Source organism: Nannospalax galili, unplaced genomic scaffold (genome assembly GCF_000622305.1).
Source record: "Nannospalax galili isolate Female #2095 unplaced genomic scaffold, S.galili_v1.0 scaffold1871, whole genome shotgun sequence".
NCBI classification, from domain to species: domain Eukaryota; kingdom Metazoa; phylum Chordata; class Mammalia; order Rodentia; family Spalacidae; genus Nannospalax; species Nannospalax galili.
Window position 1 is genome coordinate 469062 of NW_008330293.1, and position 19529 is coordinate 488590.

Sequence of the window (19529 nt, forward strand, 5' to 3'; positions counted from 1 at the left end):
CATTTTTATTGAGTTTTTGTATATTATATATAATAGATCTTAATCAAATGCAGATCCTGTCCTCCATAGCCCCCCCAACTAGGTCTCAGGTATTCTGTCATATATGTTAACATATTATTATATTATGCTAATATTCTATCCAGTCGAGCATTTCTACCCAGATGTCTACAAGATCATCTACTGGAGTGTAGTCAGCATATCTAGGGTCACTCTCTTAAAGAATATCTGCTCTCCCTCATACCACAGTAATCATTTGTCAGTCATTCCTTGGCAAAGGCTGGGGCCTGCTGTCCATTTCCCTGGTTACATGCTGGGTTTTTGTCTGATGGAGTTGGCATGGGTCTTGTGCATGCTGTTAACATTGTTGCAAGTTCATGATCAAGTTCTCAAAGGCCTGGAAGCCCGTTTCTTTACCTTCATGCACTCATCCTGGCTGTTACAATCTTTGCCCCCTTTTCACAATGCTTCTTGAGCCTTGGGCAGCCGAGATTTTTTTTTTTTGAGCCTATTGTGAATTTAAGGGTTTTCATGAACTCTTTCTTCAATTGTTATTGGCATATGGAAAGGCTACCAATTTTTGTAAATTGAATTTGTTACCTGCCACTATGCTTAAAGTGTTGATCATTTCTAGATGTTTTCTGGTGGACTATTTGGGATTGCTTATGTATAATATAATATCACCTGCAAATAGGGATAATTTTACCTTTTCTTTTTCAGTTAGTACTTCTTTAATTTCTTTCTCTTGTCTTATTGCTCTCACAAGAGTTTCAAGCTGTATATCAAAAAGGAATAGAGCTAGTGGGAGGCTTTGTCTGGTTCTGATTTCAATGGGAATGATTCCAGTTTTTTTTTTCCATTTAATATGATGTTGGCTGTGGATTTGTTGTATATAACTTTAATTATGTTCGGTATGTTCCCTGCAGATCAATTCCCTCTAGGACTTTTAGCATAAGTGCATGTTGGATTTTGTAAAAGATCTTTTCTGCATCTATTTAGATGATCATGTGATTCTTGTCTTTAATTCCATTTATATGATTTATGACATTTATTGACCTATGTATATTGAACCATCCCAACATCTCTGGAATAAAGCTGAATTGATCCTGGTGGATAATCTTTTTGATGTGTGTCTGTATGTGGTTTGCAAGTATTTTGTTGAGTGTTTTTGCATCTATGTTCATTAAGCATATGGGCCTATAGTTTTCTTTTTTGTTGTGTCTTTGCCTGGTTTTGGTACTAGAGTAATACTAGCTTAATTGAAGGAGTTTGTGAATTCTCCCTATGTTTCTATTTTTTGAATAATTTAAACAGTATCAGGGCCAGAGAGATGGCTCAGTGGGTCAAGAGCACTGATTGCTCTTGCAGAGGACCAGGGTACGATTCCCAGCACCCACATGGCAGCTATGAACCGTCCTTAACTCCAGTTCCAGGGGAATTCAAAGCCCTCTTCTGACCTCCACGGCATTGCACAGCAGCACTCACATACATGCAGGCAAGACACTCATACACATAAAATAAAAATAATAAAATATTAAAAATAATTTAAGCAATATTCATTGTAGATATTCTTTGAAAGTCTGGTAAAATTGTGCTGTGAATCCAGTTGTATTATAGTTTTTATTTCCTTATTTTTTGTGGGTCTGTTTAAGCTGTCAGTCTCTTCTTGGTTCAACTCTGGTGGAGTCATTGAATTAAAAATTTGTCCATTTCTTTTAGATTTTCAAATTTAATAGAGTGTAGGCTTTGAAAGTATTCCCTTATAATGGTCTGGATCTTTTTGGTGTCTATTGTGATGTTTCCCCTTTTATCTCTGATTTTGTTGATCTGGATTTGCTCTTTCTTCTGGTTAACTGGGCTAAGGGTCTATCTATCTTGTTTATCCTTTCAGTGAATCAGCCCTTAGATTCATTGATTTTTTTTTTTTTGCAGTGTTTTCTTTGTTTCTATTTCGTTGATTTCTGTGCTGGTTTTTGTTATTTCTTCTGGGTTAGGCTTTGGTTTGTTCTTGCTTTTCTAAATTTTTGAATTGTATCATTAATTCATTTATGTATGCTCTTCCTATTTTTTAATGTAGAAACTTAGAGCTATGAATTTCTCTCTTAAGGCTGTCTTTAATATGTCCCAGAGGTTTGTTGTGGTCTCGTTTTCATTTAGTTCCAGGAGTAGTTTTATTTCCTTCTTGATTTCTTTTTTGACCCATTCATCATTCAGGAGTGCGTTGTTCACCAGTCTTCATGATCTCGTGTAGTTACTAGAGCTTCTTTGGCTGTTGATTTTGTTTTATTACATTGCAGTCTGATAGAATATATGGAATTCATTCAGGTTTTTTTCATATTTGTTGAATTTTGTTTCATGTCCCAATACGTGATCCATTTTAGAAAAACTTCCATGGGCTGCTCAGTAGAATGTGTATGGTTTGGTACTGGCATGGCATATTTTATACATGTCTGTTAGGTCCATGTGATGCATGACATCACTTAATTTGGATCATTCTCTGTTTATTCTTTGGCCAGGTGACCTTTCAATTGTAGAAAGTTGGGTATTGAGGTCACCATTACTGAGTTCATCTGTGTTTTAAAGTCCAATAGTACTGTTTTTATGAAACTTGGTTCATCAGAGTTTGGTGCTATATGTTCGTGATTGTTGTGTCTTCTTGGTGAAACATTTCCTTGATCAGAATGTAGTGCCCTTCTTTATCTCTTGTGATTAATTTAACTTGAATACCAACCTCTAGTTTTTTACTGGTACCATTTCCTTGAACTTTTTTCCCTTCTTTCACCCTAAGTTGGTGCCTATCCTTGGAGGTAAGGTGAGTTTCTTGAAGACAACAAATAGATGGATTTTGTTTCTTAACCCATTCACCTAGTCTGTGTCTTTTGTCTATGGAGTTCAGACCATTGATGTTTAGAGTTATTATTGAAGAGTGTGGATTGGTGGCTGCCATTTTACTTTCTATTTGTGTTCTTAGTCTTATTTTATTTCTGTTCTCTATACCTTCATTTGTTTTCCTCTGTAACCTCTTGGGTCCTTGTACTGCTTTGAATATTCTCCAGTCTGGTTTGGTGGGCATGAATTATTTCAACCTATTCACATCATGGAAGATCCTTTCTTTCTCTTTTGATTATGATAGACAGTTTTGCTGGTTAAAGTACCACCATCATTTAGAACTGAGAATACTTTGGTCCAGGCTCTTCTGGCTTTCATAGTTTGCATTGAAAAGTCAGCTGTAATCCTAATGGGTTTCCTTTATATGTGACTAGTTTCTCTTTTGCAGCTTTCAGTATTGTCTCTTTGTTTTGTACATTTAGTGTTTTTACTATGATGTGCCATGGAGAGTACTGACTTTAATAATGTGCTATAAAGGAATATGGCATCCACATTTGTTGTTGCAATACATTTTTACTTATTTTTCTAAAGTCCCTGGCTCCACTGGTATATTCCTGCATAGCTGCAAAAATAGAGCTAAGGGTGTACTTTAGCACTTCTGAAGTTTCTCTTCACTGAAAAGAATATAGACGATCCAGTGCCTCCAAACAAGTTAATAAGTGACTATCCTAAAGATTTTCATAGTTTGTTGAAAAGTCAGCTGTAATTCTGATGGGTTTTCCTTCATATGTAACTTTCGGTTTTCCTCTAACAGCTTGCAGTACCCTCTCTTTGTTCTGTACATTTAGTGCTTTTACTATGCTATGCCATGGGAGTTTCTGTTCTGGTCCTGTCTAATTGTGTCCTTCTTGTATCCGTAGGTTTGTCTTCCCTTAGCTCAGGGGAGTTGATTCTATAATCTTGTTGAAGGTCTGATGATGCCATTGACCTGATATTCTTCTCCTTTCTCTATGGCTATTAGACATAGATTTGATCTTTTTATGGCGTCCCACATTTCCTGCATATTTATTTCCTGTGTTTTAAAATATTTTTTATATCCTTTGCTTTAGTGGTCCAGTTCTTCAGCTTTCCTGTCCAGTCCTGATATTCTGTTTTCTATTTCATTTATTCTGCTGGGGAGACTTTTCAAATTGGATTATTGAATTTTTCAATTCAATCTTCATTTTGGCTTGAGTTTTTTTCAATATTTTTACTTCCTTTGTGAATTCACTTTTCAAGTCCTGTAATTTTTTTTACCATTTTATTAAGCTGTATGTTTGTTTTTTTCTTAAGCATCAGTCAGGAGTTTATTACTATCCTTTCTGAGTTCTTTGAGTTGTTTGTTTGTCTGTTCTTTAAAGTTACTGAATTCTTTGATTATATTTATGATTGTTCTTTTAAATTCTGCACCCTGGCCTTCCTCTCAGTGGTTCTTATCGTAGTGCCCTTCTGTAGCAGTGCTGGGTTTGGGGGAGGGCATATTCTCTTGGTTTTTCATACTATTTGTGTTTTTGCATTGTGGTTTCAGCATATGGATGTTGGTTGTGTGTCTGATATGAAATTCTCAGCTGCCTTTGTTTAGGTGACGTTTGGTCTGTTTACGTGTTAGCTTGGTTAGAGTGTGTGCTTCAGGTTCTACCTTTTGATTTTTTTTTTTTAATTGGCGGGCTGGTTTCCAAGCTGATTAGTGAAGAGCTCTCCAGTAGGGTGAAGGGACTAGTCCCACTTTAAGTCTGTGAAAGTCCAATGGCTGGGTTCAGGGAGGGTAGTCAGGAGGTCTAAGGCAGGAAGATCAGGAGAGGTCATAGGGAAAAAGCTGGGGGGAGTGTACAAGTGAGGAAGGGCTAACTAGTTTGGCAGACTAGGTGTTGATCCTGGAGCTGGTCTGGGTACAGAGGGATCAAAATGCAGTGGGTGGGGTCTTTGGTAGGAAGAACAAAAGGGGGCCTAGGCACAAGATGGGACTGAGGATACTGAGGGGAGAGACAGTATACCTGATGAAGGTGCAGGGAGTCAAGCCCCAGTGGGAAGGTTCTGATTTACCAGGGTAGTCTCGAGAGCCCAGGCAGAATGATCAGGAGAGGGGACTAGGGTCAAGGCAGAGGTGGGAACAGCTTGGGGAGGGTCTAATAAACTATCGAGAGTAGGTGTGGGCTCTGAAGCTGGAGAATGTAGCTAGCCTGTGTGTAGGGGATCAAGACACAGTTGGCAGGGTCTGCATAAGGAGGCTAGTCCCAAAGTCTCAGGCAGCAAGTACAGGAGCTAGTCTAGGTTCAAGACTGGAATGGAGATATGTGGTCAGGGTGCAGGAATATCAAGTCTCAGTCAGTAGGGTCTGACTCACTAGGCAATACCTGAGGTCCCAAGGGAGATTAGCAGGAGGGAGCGTAGGCCCAAGGCATGAATGGGAACAGTCTGAGGAGACAGAATGTAGCTGGTCAGGGTGTAGGGTAATCAAGATGCAAGAGTATAGCTTATCAGGGTAGTCTGAAGGTCTCAGGTAGGATGATCCAGGAGGGGACCGCGGACCAAGCGGGGATGGCTGAATCAGTTGACATAGTAAATAAGACCCCACCCTCCTTTCCTTGTAATTATTTATTTTTATTTCATATGTGCTGAGTTGATTTTTATTGTAAACATAGTACATATAATTAGAGAATACTGAGTTGCATACTAATTGAAATGATTTTATTGTGCCTCTACATTTGATTGATAATTTGGCTAAGTACTGAATCTGATTCCTGGCATTTTCCCATTGTATTCTGTCAAGTCATGAAATGAAAGGGTGGCGGCAACCTGAGGGTGTGTGAGGGAGCTTGAAGAGGCCATGAAGGGAGGGAAAGAATAAGAAAGTTAGGCACAGGAAATGCTGTAGGAGCAGAAGGTTGGACTTTCTTTTGGGTCCTTGAAGAGGCCATGGAGGGAGGGAAAGAATAAGAAAGTTAGGCACAGGAAATGCTGTAGGAGCAGAAGGTTGGACTTTCTTTTGGGTCCTTGAAGCTAAGATATTAGGGGCATGATCAGAGTACAAACAGATATGTTAGTCTGTCACTACTGTGTAAGAGGCAGAATTTAAAAGGAGGGAAACTTTTGGGGCATGCAGTTTTAGTCCATGATGGAAGGCAGAGAGAGAGAGAGAGAGAGAGAGAGAGACTTTTCAAAGGCACCCTCCCCTTCCCTTGACCTGCATCCTACAGACAGACCTTATCTCCTAATAGCCTATTCAGTATGAATTCATCAGTGGTACAACTCATTGAGGAGGTTAGTATCCTCCTTAGCCAATCACCTCTCAATGGTTGGTCCTCCATCCCAGATCAGGACTCCAACACATGATCCCTTTGGTACACTTCATATCCAAACCATACCCACAGGCAATCAGAATGTGTGAGGTTTAATTACTGCACTGGCAGAGGAATTGCCATTATTAAAAGCCATGTTGGCCAGGCCTAGATAAGAACATTGGGGTGAGTAGCTGAGACAGGACACAGGGAAAACATCCCTGGAGGAGACACGCTTGGAGACCAAGGCTTTTTAAGAAATTATGGATATCTAACAATTGCAAAGCCATGATAGTCTGAAGAGTGATACGGTGGAGAGGTGTGCCCTGGGTTATACCAGCACTCACAGAGCTTTGTCCTGGAGGCCGAGATCCAGATAGAGGCGGTGAGCAGCACCGTGAGGAGAGCAGAGCTGAGCAGACGCTGTCTTGGCGCGTGCTGTAAGGTGTGTTACATTCTAACAAAGGGAATAGTGGGCCACACTTGTTAGCGCTGGTCTTTGGATAAATGAACCATCACTGTGACATGGTGCTGTGAAAAAATCGAGGTAGGTCGACTGTGGAATTATATGTTGAAGTAAATAATGCGGGTAGGGAAAGATTTCTTCAAATGACTAAAACACTTCATATGAAAAAAGTTGGATAAAACTGTACATGAATTTAAGAATTTCTGTCCTGAAAAGAGATGTAGAGGGAAAAGAAAAGCCAGAGAGCGCCGACGATGCCGATGGTGCATCACTGACGGTGACTCACGAGTTGGATATGACACGCTCCTGCAAATCAGTAAAACAACGAAGGCTCAGACAGCAGAAGCGTGGGCAAGACACTTAACACATTTCACAAAAGCGGATATCCGATGATCAAAAATGTTAAATGCCAGACAAATCGTCCTGGTGTCTCAGAACCCTGCAGAGACGGCCATACTAAAAACGGCAGCGGGGTGTATGAGGAAGAGCACACCAGGACCTCAGGTGGAAATATCCTTAACGGTAGTGGAACCTAAGTATCTAAGGACGACATACACATTTCTTGAGATGTGTCTATGAAAGAAGTAGGTAGATGCATGCTTTGAAAGGTGCTCATGGGAGCACAGCTTCCAATAGCATAACAAGGAGTTCCTTAAGTACCTGGTGAGGTCAGTGGAGAACTGAGCTACTGCATTTATACGATGCGGTTCTGCACCAGTAGCAGACATGTGTGGACTCCTGCTCCCCACAATCCTGTGGGTGAATCTCAGTCCAGGTGTCACCTAAGGAGGTGATACCCACAGTTAAATGACAATGCTGTTTGCATCATTGACCCTACGATTTCAAACCTGGATGGTGGCACTAGTTTATGCTGGCATGCTGCTTCTGATTTGTCCTCTGCAGAGCAGCTCCAGGGCTTTCCTGTGGCCCTCTGTGTCACATGCAGATGAACAAGCACATCTGCACACACACACACACACACACACACTCACACACACACACACACACAGACACACACACACACAGCCCTTTTGTATAGGTGGCCCTAGCAAGCTTGTTAGTTCAGTTCTTAAATTATGACAGAGCTTGGCCTTGAATCTACATTTTTTTTTTCAGTGACCCTTCCTAAGAAGAGTTTCAGATTCCCACTCACCCAAGAAAGCAAGACTCCTTAATCTTAAATATTTGATACAAGAATAAAAATGTTCCAACTTAGAAAAACATTTTTCTGTCACTGAATGGGCTGTTTTTCCTTTGGAATTCCTTGTTGCTGTAGTACCTCAAGGGCATGACGCTGGAGACCTTTGCAGTCATTGTCACACAGATGCTGGGCCTCAGTCTGGGAATATCACACGATGATCCAGTGAAATGTCACTGCCCAGCAGCTGTCTGCGTAATGAATCCAAAAACCATGTAAGCTTTTTGAAAAGCTTTATTTACTGGTTATGCTTATTTTGTTTGAAATGTTGCATTTACTTGTAATACAGATAAACTGTAAAGAGACCAAGTTCATAACAAAATACATACTTGCAATTTTAAAAATGAACAGCGTGGAGGAGGTATGCTATTAAGGATTTGAGTCAAGGAGAAGAGTTGAATAGTATTCTCTCGTGTAAATGTATGTAATTTCATTATCCATTCATCATTTCATGGCCATCTATAGCATTTCTATATCCTGGCTTTTGTGACTAGAGTAGCAACAGCAGGTATATAGGTGTAAAATGCAGAGTCCTGTGGGTATATGCCCTGAGTGGTATGGCTGAAAATGCAGAAAAACTGTGTTTAGTTCTTTGGATCCCGCACACAGATTTCTGTAGTGGCTGCACCAGTTCTCACTCTCAGCAGTAAGAGTCTCCCTTTCCCCACATCCTCACCAACATTTGTCCCTGTCCGTTCTTTGGATCTCAGCCATTGTGACTGGGGTAAGTTGAAATCTCAGTGTTTTAATTTGCATTATGCTGATGGCTAAAGATGATGAACATTAAAAACAAATTTCTTTTTTCTTTTTTTTTTTTTTTTTTGGTCTTTTTGAGATAGGGTCTCCCTGTAGCCCCAGCTGTCCTGGAACTCACTACATACACCAGGCTGGCCTTGAACTCACAGAGATCCTCCTGCCTCTGCCTCCTGAGTGCTGGGATTAAAGGTGTGGGCCACCATTTGCATTTCATCATTTGAGAACTCTGTGTTTGGATCCCTGCCCCAGGTTTTAATTGAATTGTCTTGTTGATGTTTAGCTTTCTGAGTTCTTCAGCTTGTAGACACTAGCCCTCTGTCAGATATTCAGCTGGTAAAGATTTTCTTTCACATTTGTAGGCTGCCTCTTCCTGGAGTGATGGTATCTTTTGCTGTACAGAAGCTTTTCAGTTTCATGAGGACCCATTTACCAATCGTTGGCCTTAATGTCTGGGCTGTTGGGGTCCCGTTCAGAAAGTCCTTTCCTGTGCCTTTAAATTCCTGTGTGCTCCCTACTTTCTTCTCTATCCTATTCAGGGTGTCGGGTCTTATCTTAAGGAATCTGATCCATTTGTAGGTGAGTTCTGTGCAGGGTGAGAGATAAGGACCTAGTTTCATTCTTCTCCATGTATCTGGCAGAGTTCTGTGCAGTATACACATGGTCGTGGACAATATTCAAGGATGAAAAATTTTACATTACTGCTTCCACTTTATCGGTGGTTCTGGATCTATTTAAATTGTTTACCACCTTTTAGTCTAATTTTTCAGGTCATATATACCTAGAAAGTTATTAATTTCTTAGAGAGTTTCCAGTTTAGTGGAAGACAGATTATTACAGTATGCTCTCTGAATTTCCTCAGCAGCTATTGCCATGTTTCCCCTTTCAACTCTGACTGTATTGAGTCGATTCCTCTCTCTCTTTCTTTGGCTTCCTTTGGCTAAAAATCTGTCAACCTTGTTAAACTCTTCAAAGAACCGACTCTTTGTTGCATTGATTCTTTGTATTGTTACTTTGTTTTTATTTCATGAACTTCCACCCTGACTTGGATTCTCTCGTCTCATCTACTCTTTTGGTGGTTGTTTATTTTTGTTTCTCTAAGGCCTCCAGGTGTATCATTAAGTTATTAATATGAGATTGCTGCAGTTCTTTTGATGCTGACACTTCGGGAACTTTCCTCTTAGGAATGCCTTCATTGTGTCCATAGATTTTGGTATGCTGGGTTTTCATTTTCCTTCAGTTGTGGGAATTTTGAAATTTCCTTCTTGATTTCCCTTTGGCCCAATTTTCATTCAGTGTGTGTTCCTAGTTTGTATGATTTGTGTCCTCTCCCCATTTCTGTTGTTACTATTCAGCTTTATTCGTTTGTGGTCAGATGGAATACAGGATATTATTTCAATATTCTTAAATATTTTGAGACTTGCTTTGTGTTCCAATTTATGGTTGATTGGGGGAAAGTTCTGTGGGTTGTTGAGAAGAAAGTGTATTGTTTGCAATTTGATTGGAATGTTCTGTAAATATCTATTTGGTCCATTTGATTTATTATGTCACTTAACTCCTGAGTTTTTAATTTAATTTTTTTTCAGATTGTCTATTAGTGAGACTAGGGTACTGATGTCTCCTGCTGTCATTGTGTCAGATTTAATGAATGATTTTAGGTCTGACAGTGTTTCTTTCTGAAGTTGGGTCTCCCAGTGTTTGATGTGTATGTATTTGAGATTTGCAATATCCTTTGGGTGGATTTTCCCATTAATGAGTTTTAAATGTTCTTCCTTATTTTTGGTGACTTGTTTTAGTTTGACGTTTATTTTGTCAGGTAATAGAAGAGCTATGATGCCTGCTTGTATATCAGTTCCATTTCCTGGGAATACCTTTTCCCATCTTTTTACCCTTTGGTGAGGTTGATCTTTGATGATGAGGTGTGTTTCGCGGAGGCAGCAAAAAGATGGATCCTATTTTTTAATCAAATCTGTTAGACTGTGTCTTCTTATTGGGAAAAGAGATCATTAAAGCTGAGAGTTATTATCAACCAATGCTTATTAATTCCTGCTATGCTAATAGTTTAGTGTCTTCTTAGAACTCTTTTGTTTCAATTCAGTTCTGGAATTGTTTACATGTTCCTGTGCCCTCTTGGTTGTGCTTAGTTTTCTCCGCAGATGAAGGTATTCTTTCTTCTGTCTTCTGTAGAGTTGGCTTGTTGAATACGAATTCCTCAAATCTGTTTTTATTGTGGAAACTTTTTCTTTCTCCCTCAATCACAACTGATAGTTTTGTGAATAAAGTTGTCTGAGCTGGCACCTGTGTTCTTTCATGACTTCTAGGACATCAGTCCAAGGCCACTTGGCTTTCACAGTCTCCACTGAAAACTCTGCTGTTATTCTGCTATCCTTTACCTGTGACTTAATCTTTCTCTCTCATAGCATCCAATGTCTTTGTTCTGTACAACTAGTGTTTTAAGTATTATATGACATGGAGAGTTTCATTTCTGGTCCTGTCTACTGTGTGTTCTTTATGCCTCCTGCATCTTGATAGGTGTCACTATTTTTAGGTTTGGGAAATTTTCTTCTATTGTTTTGTTGAAAATATTCTCTATCCCTTTGATCTGGGATTCTTCTAATTCTTCTAAACCCATGATCCATAGGTTTGGGTTCTTTATAGTGTCCCAGGGGACCAATGCTCCAGTCCTCTGTTATTTTAGATCTTATGTTTTCTTTTACTGCTTGAAGCCGTTTCATTGTGTTTATCTTCAGTATCTGATACTCTCTCTTATGCTTGGTCCAATTTATTCTCTGAGCTTTTCTGTCTGACTTTCTGAGTTTTTCATTTGGAGTTTTATGTCAGTTTGGCTTTTCTTCAGAGGTTGTTTCTTTGTTGAATTCTGATTTCATGTCTCGAATTGTTTCAGTTATTTCATTCAGCAGTTGGTTCCTGTCTACACAGCCTTCAATCTTTTATTGATATCCTCCTTGAGTTTCTTAAATGTATTTTTCAAAGGCTCCATTGAAGTTATTGTCTTGTAAATCAGCTAGGCTGCTTTTCTAAGGACACGTTTTCATGGAGGGCTGCTAATTCCTGGAGGAGGTATGTTGTCCTAGTTACTCATGTTGTGTGTGTTTTGGGGTGAGACCTAGGCACCTGAAATTATGTTATTGGTGGCATTTCCTGGTATGGATAGCTGATCTCTGCTTTGTTGAGTGGGTGTTTGGATCTTTCTTTGCTGTTTCCCCAACTTGTCAGGTTGTGTCCCAGCTGAGTGGTGCTTGATGTTCATTCTTGAGGCCACTTTATGTTGATGTGCAAATGAGGTGTAAGAAATGGTCTCAGTTTAGCTGGGGATAGGTGGAACTTCTGAGCCCAGGGTTCCAGGACAGATTCCAGGAGGTCCTGGAGGGATAGGCTGTGCTGGGTCAGTTGGGCAGGCAGATTGGTCAGTGTGGATTTTTGATTAGAGGGATGGGGTGACTGCAATTCAGTGGTAACGAAGAAATCATGCAAATGTAATTTTTGAACGGGTCTTTCTGGCCTGATGTACAGGCTGGGAGTGTGGAGATGGCCACAGGGATGGGGGAAGGTCTATAGAACTGACCAAACTAGGCTGGGAGAAAAATGTGTGACAATCGAGCTAGGTCCTGGGGGAATGGGATGAAAGAAAGAACACTGAGGCCAGGGAGCTCACAGGCCTGGTGGACGGAAGGAGCCGTGCGACCTGAGCAGAGCTGGGAGTCGGGACTGCACGCAGGGAGTCTCTTTGTTATTTTATATCAGGATTCTGCTTTTGCTTTGTATCTATTTATTAAAGTGACTAAATGTATTCCAATGAATAAAATCTCATGGTCTCCTCCAGAGTGACTATAGACACCTATTAGAAATATTCAGTATTGCCCATTAAACAATACTGTGAATTTAATGTATGACATGGAATGATGCTTTGAGAAAATTCTGTGACATTATTTGCATTAATCTTTAGGCAGACCAGTGGCAGGAAGATTTTCAGCAATTGCAGTTTGAATGACTTTCAAAATTTCATTTTGAATGTGGGTGCCAAATGTCTTCAAAATAAACCACAATTTCAAGTGAGTCCGAGACCATTCTGTGGAAATGGCATTGTGGAGGGAAAAGAAGCTTGTGATTGCGGTAATAAAAACGTAAGTCTGATAACTAGGAAAATCGAAAATAAATCAATAAGTAATAAACAATGAAATTTATTCTTTTCCATAAGTATTCTACTTCTGAATGTTGACTGAATACCATGCAGAGTCCTGGTGGTAAATGACGAAAGTGATGTCTCACAGGCGTGCGCTCAGCAGGTGTCACAGGTCACAGGAGTGCACTCTGCCTGTGTCACAAGTAACAGGTGTGCACTCCGCAGGTGTCACAGGTCACAGGAGTGCACTCTGCCGGTGTCACAAGTAACAGGTGTGCACTCCGCAGGTGTCACAGGTCACAGGAGTGCACTCTGCCGGTGTCACAAGTAACAGGTGTGCACTCCGCAGGTGTCACAGGTCACAGGAGTGCACTCTGCCGGTGTCACAAGTAACAGGTGTGCACTCCGCAGGTGTCACAGGTCACAGGTGTGCACTCCTCAGGTGTCACAAGTAACAGGTGTGCACTCCGCAGGTGTCACAGGTCACAGGAGTGCACTCTGCCGGTGTCACAAGTAACAGGTGTGCACTCCGCAGGTGTCACAGGTCACAGGAGTGCACTCTGCCGGTGTCACAAGTAACAGGTGTGCACTCCGCAGGTGTCACAGGTCACAGGTGTGCACTCCTCAGGTGTCACAGGTTGAGTTGGAACAAATTAAATTGTGCTGCAAGGTTTATTGATTGGTGAAGTTTACAGTAAGGCTTTGCATTCATGTGAAATATGAGACTTGCACATCTCTCCCTAACCTTTACATACTTTATGAATGTGTATTTAGGATGAAGCTGTCATCGGTCCAACACATTGGTTTCAGAACATAGCTTTGTCATGGCTTTGGCAGCGTGCGGAGTGGATCTGTGCTGTGACACATACTGAGTGCTTGGTCATTTTGACCACTGGCCTCGAAGGAGGCCCTGAAAACATACTGAGCGCAAACAGGACAGGTGATATGGTACCTGCAGTGACATCATGAAGTACTCACTTAAGATAGGAATAGTAGGTTTCTTAAATACCTCAAACTAAATTACTTGACTGCATCTTACATTTTAAAAGCAACTATGTCTAGCATGAGTGGTGGCACATGCCTTTAATCCCAGTGTTCAGGAGGCAGAGACAGGTGGATCTCTGTGAATTCGAGGCCAGCCTGGTCTACACAGCGAGTTCCAGCCAGCTGGAGCTACAGCAGGGAGACCCTGTCTCAAAAAGACCAAAAAAAAAAAAAAAAAAAAGATCTTACCATTGCTTAGAATAAGTTCCCCTTTACTCTTATTAATTTCCTTACAAAAGTTTTCCTGGGTTGTAATCTACACAAAATCAAGCACACCAATTTATGTGCAGAGTGATGAGTTTGACAGACACGTGGAACTCTGACTGCAAGGAGATGGATCGCTCCTCTTTGCAGCCTGCACCCTGCCTTCCTCCAGCCTCTCCCCCTCTGCTTGTCTCCAGGCAGCTTCCCGTCCTGTCACTTTTCTCAATACAGGAACCATTTAAGTGAACATGCGGTACACGGGTCTCCTTATCTTGCTTCTTCCTGTCCAGTTTTTTTGAGATTCTTCCACATTGCTTCAAAGTGCAATGGTTCTCACCGTTGACTTTGTCTTACAGCACAGTGCGTTTTCTCTCATGCGTCTCCTAAAGTCAGTTGTTGTAAATGCCTGAGTAGTTCTGGGTTCTCGCTTTGTCCTTAGCTCTCCATGTGTGTTTCTCTGTTAATACCATGCCATTCTGGTGTTATGGCTCTGTGGTATGTTTAGTACTCAGTATATTGCTTTTTTACTTCTTTGGTGTTTTTAGGACTTCTTCAGCTTTCATGTCTTCTATGATGGCCTACAAATTTTAGGATTCTTTTCCTGCATCTTTGAAGAATGCTGTTGTTAATTTGGTAGGAATAGCTTTGATTCTCTAGCTCACTCTGGTTAGTAAGAACATTGTATTAGTATCAATTTTTCCAGTTTATGAAAGTGGGATGCCTTTCCTGTGTGTTTGTTTGTGTGTGTGTGTGTGTGTGTGTGTGTGTGTGTGTGCACGTGCATGTGTGCATATGCATACAAATTGGGGAGGGGTTGGTTCTTTCCTTCCACTATGTGGGTCCTGGAGATCAAACTCAAGTCAGTGGGCTTGATGGCAAGTGTCCTTACTTGCTGAGGCTCATATTTCTTTTAAAAAGCTTTATTTTTATTTATTCATTGAAAATTTCATATACTTTGTCCTCATTTGGTTTCTGTGATAAACATTGACCAAAACCGACTTGGGGAGAAAGAATTTATTTCATTTTACAACTCTGTCACAGTCCATCACTGAGGGAAGTCAGGGCAGGAACTCAAGGCAGGAACCTGGAGGCAGGAAGTGAAGCAGAGACCACGGAGGAGCGCTGCTCACCGGCTTACTCCCCCTGGCCTACTTAGCCACCCCTCTTACATAACCCAGCTGCCCAGGGATGACACCACCCACAGTGGGATGGGCCCTTCTGTATCAGTGCCCCACAGACATGGCCACAAACCAGTCTGATGGAAAAAATGCCACAATTGACAATCCCTCTTCCCAGGTGACTCTAGTTTTGTGTCAAGTTGACAAACACTAATCAGTGTACATGCATGCAATTTATCCTGATAATATCCACCCTTCAGTTACCCTCCTGACTCCTCATCAAACCCCATCACATCTCCCTCCCAAGTTCATGTCTTCCATTTATCTATCATCTATGTATCTATGTATCTTAATCTATCTATCATCTATCTATCAATCATCTATCATCTTAACCCACTGAGTCAAATTAATGGTGTTCATATGCACATGAGCATGAGGTCATCCACTTGAGTATGGAGAACCTACCAGACACCACACTGCTAAAGAAAAGTGAGTCTCCCTCCCCCCAGCAGGCATTAGTCAGTCAATAGCTCCTCAGCTAGGGCTCTCAGAGTTCCCACCGATCCGTGCTGGAATTTAAAAAAGATTTTTGTCTCCCTGGAAGATGCCACTATCAGACAAGGTACACAGGTTATGTGTGGTTTTGTAGATCAGAGTATTCACAGTTGATAAGACTGTTATTTTCTCCGCCTGAAGTCTGCATAGCACCTTCCAAGCTGATGAAAGCTAGCACGCTCTGATGCAGCTTGGTTTGTCTATACCATACATCCAAGGTGGATGCTGTCTTCAGCAATAGGGTCTTATCTGATCTGCTGGGCAACCAAGAGGAACGGCAAGAGCTTCATAGTTTTGAGGATCTCTGGGGCCTCTCTGACCCACAGTGCAGAAGGAGGGTCCCCCCGGCACTGAGGGAGAACAGTGCAATGCAATGTCTGTTTTCCTGTGCTGGGCTACCTCAATGTATTTTCAGTTCCATCAATTTACCTGTGAATTCTACAATTTAGCTTTCATTATAGCTGAATAAAATTGCATTGTGCATATATACTGCATTTTCATTACCCATTCATCAGTTTATGGACATCTAGGCTAATTCCATTACCAAGCTATCGTGAACAGGGCAGCAATGAACATGGATGAACAAGCATCTCTGTAAAAGGATCTAGAGGCCTTAGGATCTGTGCTCAGGATGGAGAAGCAGGGTCCTGTGGAAGTTCTGTGTCTGGTTTTTGGAAAGTGATCTGCATTGGTTTCCTCACTGGCTGCACAGTTTTCACACATACCAGCAGTGAAGGAGGACTTGACACCTGAATACAGCCGTTCTGACTATGGTGACATGGACCTCAAGGTAGTTTTAATTCGCATTACCCTGAAGGCTAAGTAAGGCACTGAATACTTTACAGAATATTTATTGGCTCTTTGTGTTTCCCCAGAAACAAATACTAAAGTTAACGTTTTTGAATTCCAATCACACACACATTAGACTGTTCAGTGTTGTCTCACGTTTAGTTGGAACACTGCTTTTTTTCCATTTCTCTCTCATGATTTCTGTTGGGATGTTTGTTTCTATTACTGTTCCTGGATGTTTCTCTGCAGTGTCTCGTACACTGTAAATGCTGAGCCATCTCACCAGCCCTCTACTGTTCTTTGAAACCTAAGCAACTATGAGTGCTGCATATAATTGGAAGCTCTTGTTAGATGATTCAGCATTCAATAATAACCTCACAACTTACTAATCAGCAGTTCAAGCAGTCTTTTGAAGTCACCAGGATCATCACGGTCTGTTTGTGAAAACCCCTCCCAAGCTTTCGCTTCAGTTCTTCTCTATTTGATTGTGGTTCTTCTTTACCTATTATACCCAACTTCTGTGAAAAGTTATTCATGTATTTTTCTAAAGCTTCTAATTAGATAGGAAGAGAGGTAGCATATCAGTCTATTATGACCTAAAGCAAAAGTCCTATGTTAGCATTTGAAGTGCTTAGAGATGCTGGAACGGACACCCATCAGTCTCGCCAGGTGCTTCCCAGCGAACACAGCTCCTACCACTTCTTGTTGTCATCATGTGTTTTTCTTGGCAGCAATGTGGACCCGACAGCTGTTGTGATCCTCAAAGCTGTGTACTAAAACCAGGAAAGGAGTGTGACAGCCAATCTCCCACATCAACCTGCTGTGAAGCTTGTAAGGTGAGATTTAATTTTAGTAACATGTTATAAGTACATAATGAATCATGTGCAGGATATATTCAAACACAAGACTACAGTTGTATGTCAGAACACATTACTTTTTAAGTAAAGAAAAATAATAAATTAGGAATCCATTTCTTTGCATGTGTTTTTGAGATGGTGTCTCTCTGTAGCCTCAGCAGGTCTGGAGCTCATTGTGTAGACCAGGCTGGCCTCCATCTCACAGAGATCAGCATGCCTCTGCCTCCCCAGTGCTGGGACTTAAGGGGTGCCACCACGCCCACCTAGAACCCATTTCTGATTTAGTGAGCTTTTCTTCTACGTTGGACTTTTTGTCTTTTATCAACATGCTCATTGACTTGAAGTGGTTTTCCTTCTTCCTTTTGTTTTGAAGGCAGAGTCTGTCTAGCCATCCTCTGCTGTCCTTGAATTCATTTGGTGGTCCTGGCTGGCCTTGAATTTACAAACCTCCTGCTTCAGTCTCCCACGTAGCTGGAACTAGAGGACTGCAGAGGTGCAGCAGATAGTTTCCAAAGAGGACTAGGCATTATAAAGATTGAAGTATGGACTTATTTTCAAAGAAAAGACCATTTTACTGAGAGGTCACCTGGGGAGTGCTGTTCCCTCTTGGCCTTGCAGCGTCCAGTGCACTTGTCATGTGCTCCAAGGACACCGTTGTTGAACTGCCTGTACTTCATCTTACTCACTGTTCCCCGCTGAGTTTTCCCAAGATGCACATTGTATGGTTTTAGTGTTCTTCTGTAGACTTTTAGTGCCAAATGAACTAGTCAGTTAGGAAGTATGAGGTAGATTCTCCTTACGATTGATGTGAACTTTCAGAATTCTGTATCTGAAATAAATAACTCATGGTAGCATGGTGCGGGAGAAAGGTAGCAGGCGGGCTCGGTGCTCAAAGCTTCCCAAGGTGCAGTGCTTCTTCGGTCACTGTCCTGTTTCCCTCCACTCTTCTCCGTTACTTGCTTGACATTTGTCGTAGAATTGTAAGGATCCCATACTTCAAAGTGTGGTATGAGCGAGTATATCTTTTTGAAAATTGACTTAAGTAAAATATTTTCACTCTGAAGGAGCGATTTCCAAAGCTGAATGTAATCCTTCCCCCTTGTAGTGAAAGCATAAAGCTTTGTGTGTGTGTGTGTGTGTGTGTGTGTCTGTACATGTATGTGTGCGTGTGTGTGTGTGTGTGTGTGTGTTGGAATGCACTCGCCTGTGCATGTGGAGGCCAGAGGCTGATGTTAGGGCGTTTTACATCTGTCATCTCTCCACTTCATTTCTTTGAGACAAAGTTCTTACTAAAGTTGAAGCCCATGCCTTCAGTTAGACTGGTGGCTGCTGAGCCCCTGGGGTCCTTTGTCTCCACCTACCTCCCCAGCTCCCAGGTTCCTGGAACATGCTGTTGTGTCCAGTATGTGAGTTCTGGGGATCTGAACTCAGGTCCTCATGCTCCCCAGCAAACACTTTACCCACTGAGCCATCTCCCCAGCTGAAACCTTCTTTCCACACAAACATTTGCCTCATTTTTAAATGAGTAATACTTATGCCAAGAGATGAATGGACACAAATGAATCAAAAGTACAAATAATCTGGGCTGGAGAGTTGGTCCAGCAGTTATGAGCACTGGCTGCTCTTGCAGAGGACCTGGGTTCAGTTCCCAGCACCCACATGGCAGCTAACAACTGTCCTTAACTCCAGTTCCAGGGCATCTGACAATGCCTTCTGACCTCCATGGGCATTGCCTGACACGGGTGCACTTACATACATGCAAGCAGTACACTCATATACACAAAATAAAAATAATAAAGTATTTTTAAAAAATTACAAATAATCCATGAAATCCTGATGAGTACAGTAGTGTTACATGTAAGGCTAATTTTACATTATTTTCCTGTTAGTTTTTAGCAAAAGGCCAGGAATGCAGGCCTGCAAAGCACAGAGAATGTGACATCCCTGAGTTCTGCAATGGCAGCACAGCAAGATGCCCGCCTGACATAACTATACAAGATGGAAACATGTGCAAAAAAAATAGTTTTTTTTGTTATGATGGAGATTGCCATGATCTGGACGCACGATGTGAGCACCATTTTGGAAAAGGTAATTTTTGTTACATCTAAGTAGCTGGTACTCAGTATTTCTATTAACAGTACCAGAAGAGCCGGAAACACAGACTTCAATTTTTTTTTAATATTTGCATAAGCTTTTACATCTTTAATAGAGTATAATTGTCAAATAAAAATTGCCTTTGGGTATATGACTTGGTATTT

At 41.3% G+C, this 19529-nt stretch overlaps 1 protein-coding gene across 1 annotated transcript in view; it reads left to right on the top strand.

Annotated features, from left to right (window-relative positions):
- Positions 1-19529, top strand: part of Adam32 (ADAM metallopeptidase domain 32) — a 98350-nt gene that overhangs the window by 55873 nt on the left and 22948 nt on the right. The window contains exons 13-16 of the mRNA XM_008843369.1: positions 7886-8022; positions 12528-12705; positions 17146-17250; positions 19161-19359. Coding sequence (XP_008841591.1) covers positions 7886-8022; positions 12528-12705; positions 17146-17250; positions 19161-19359 — 619 coding nt within the window. The remainder of the gene's footprint in view (positions 1-7885; positions 8023-12527; positions 12706-17145; positions 17251-19160; positions 19360-19529) is intronic.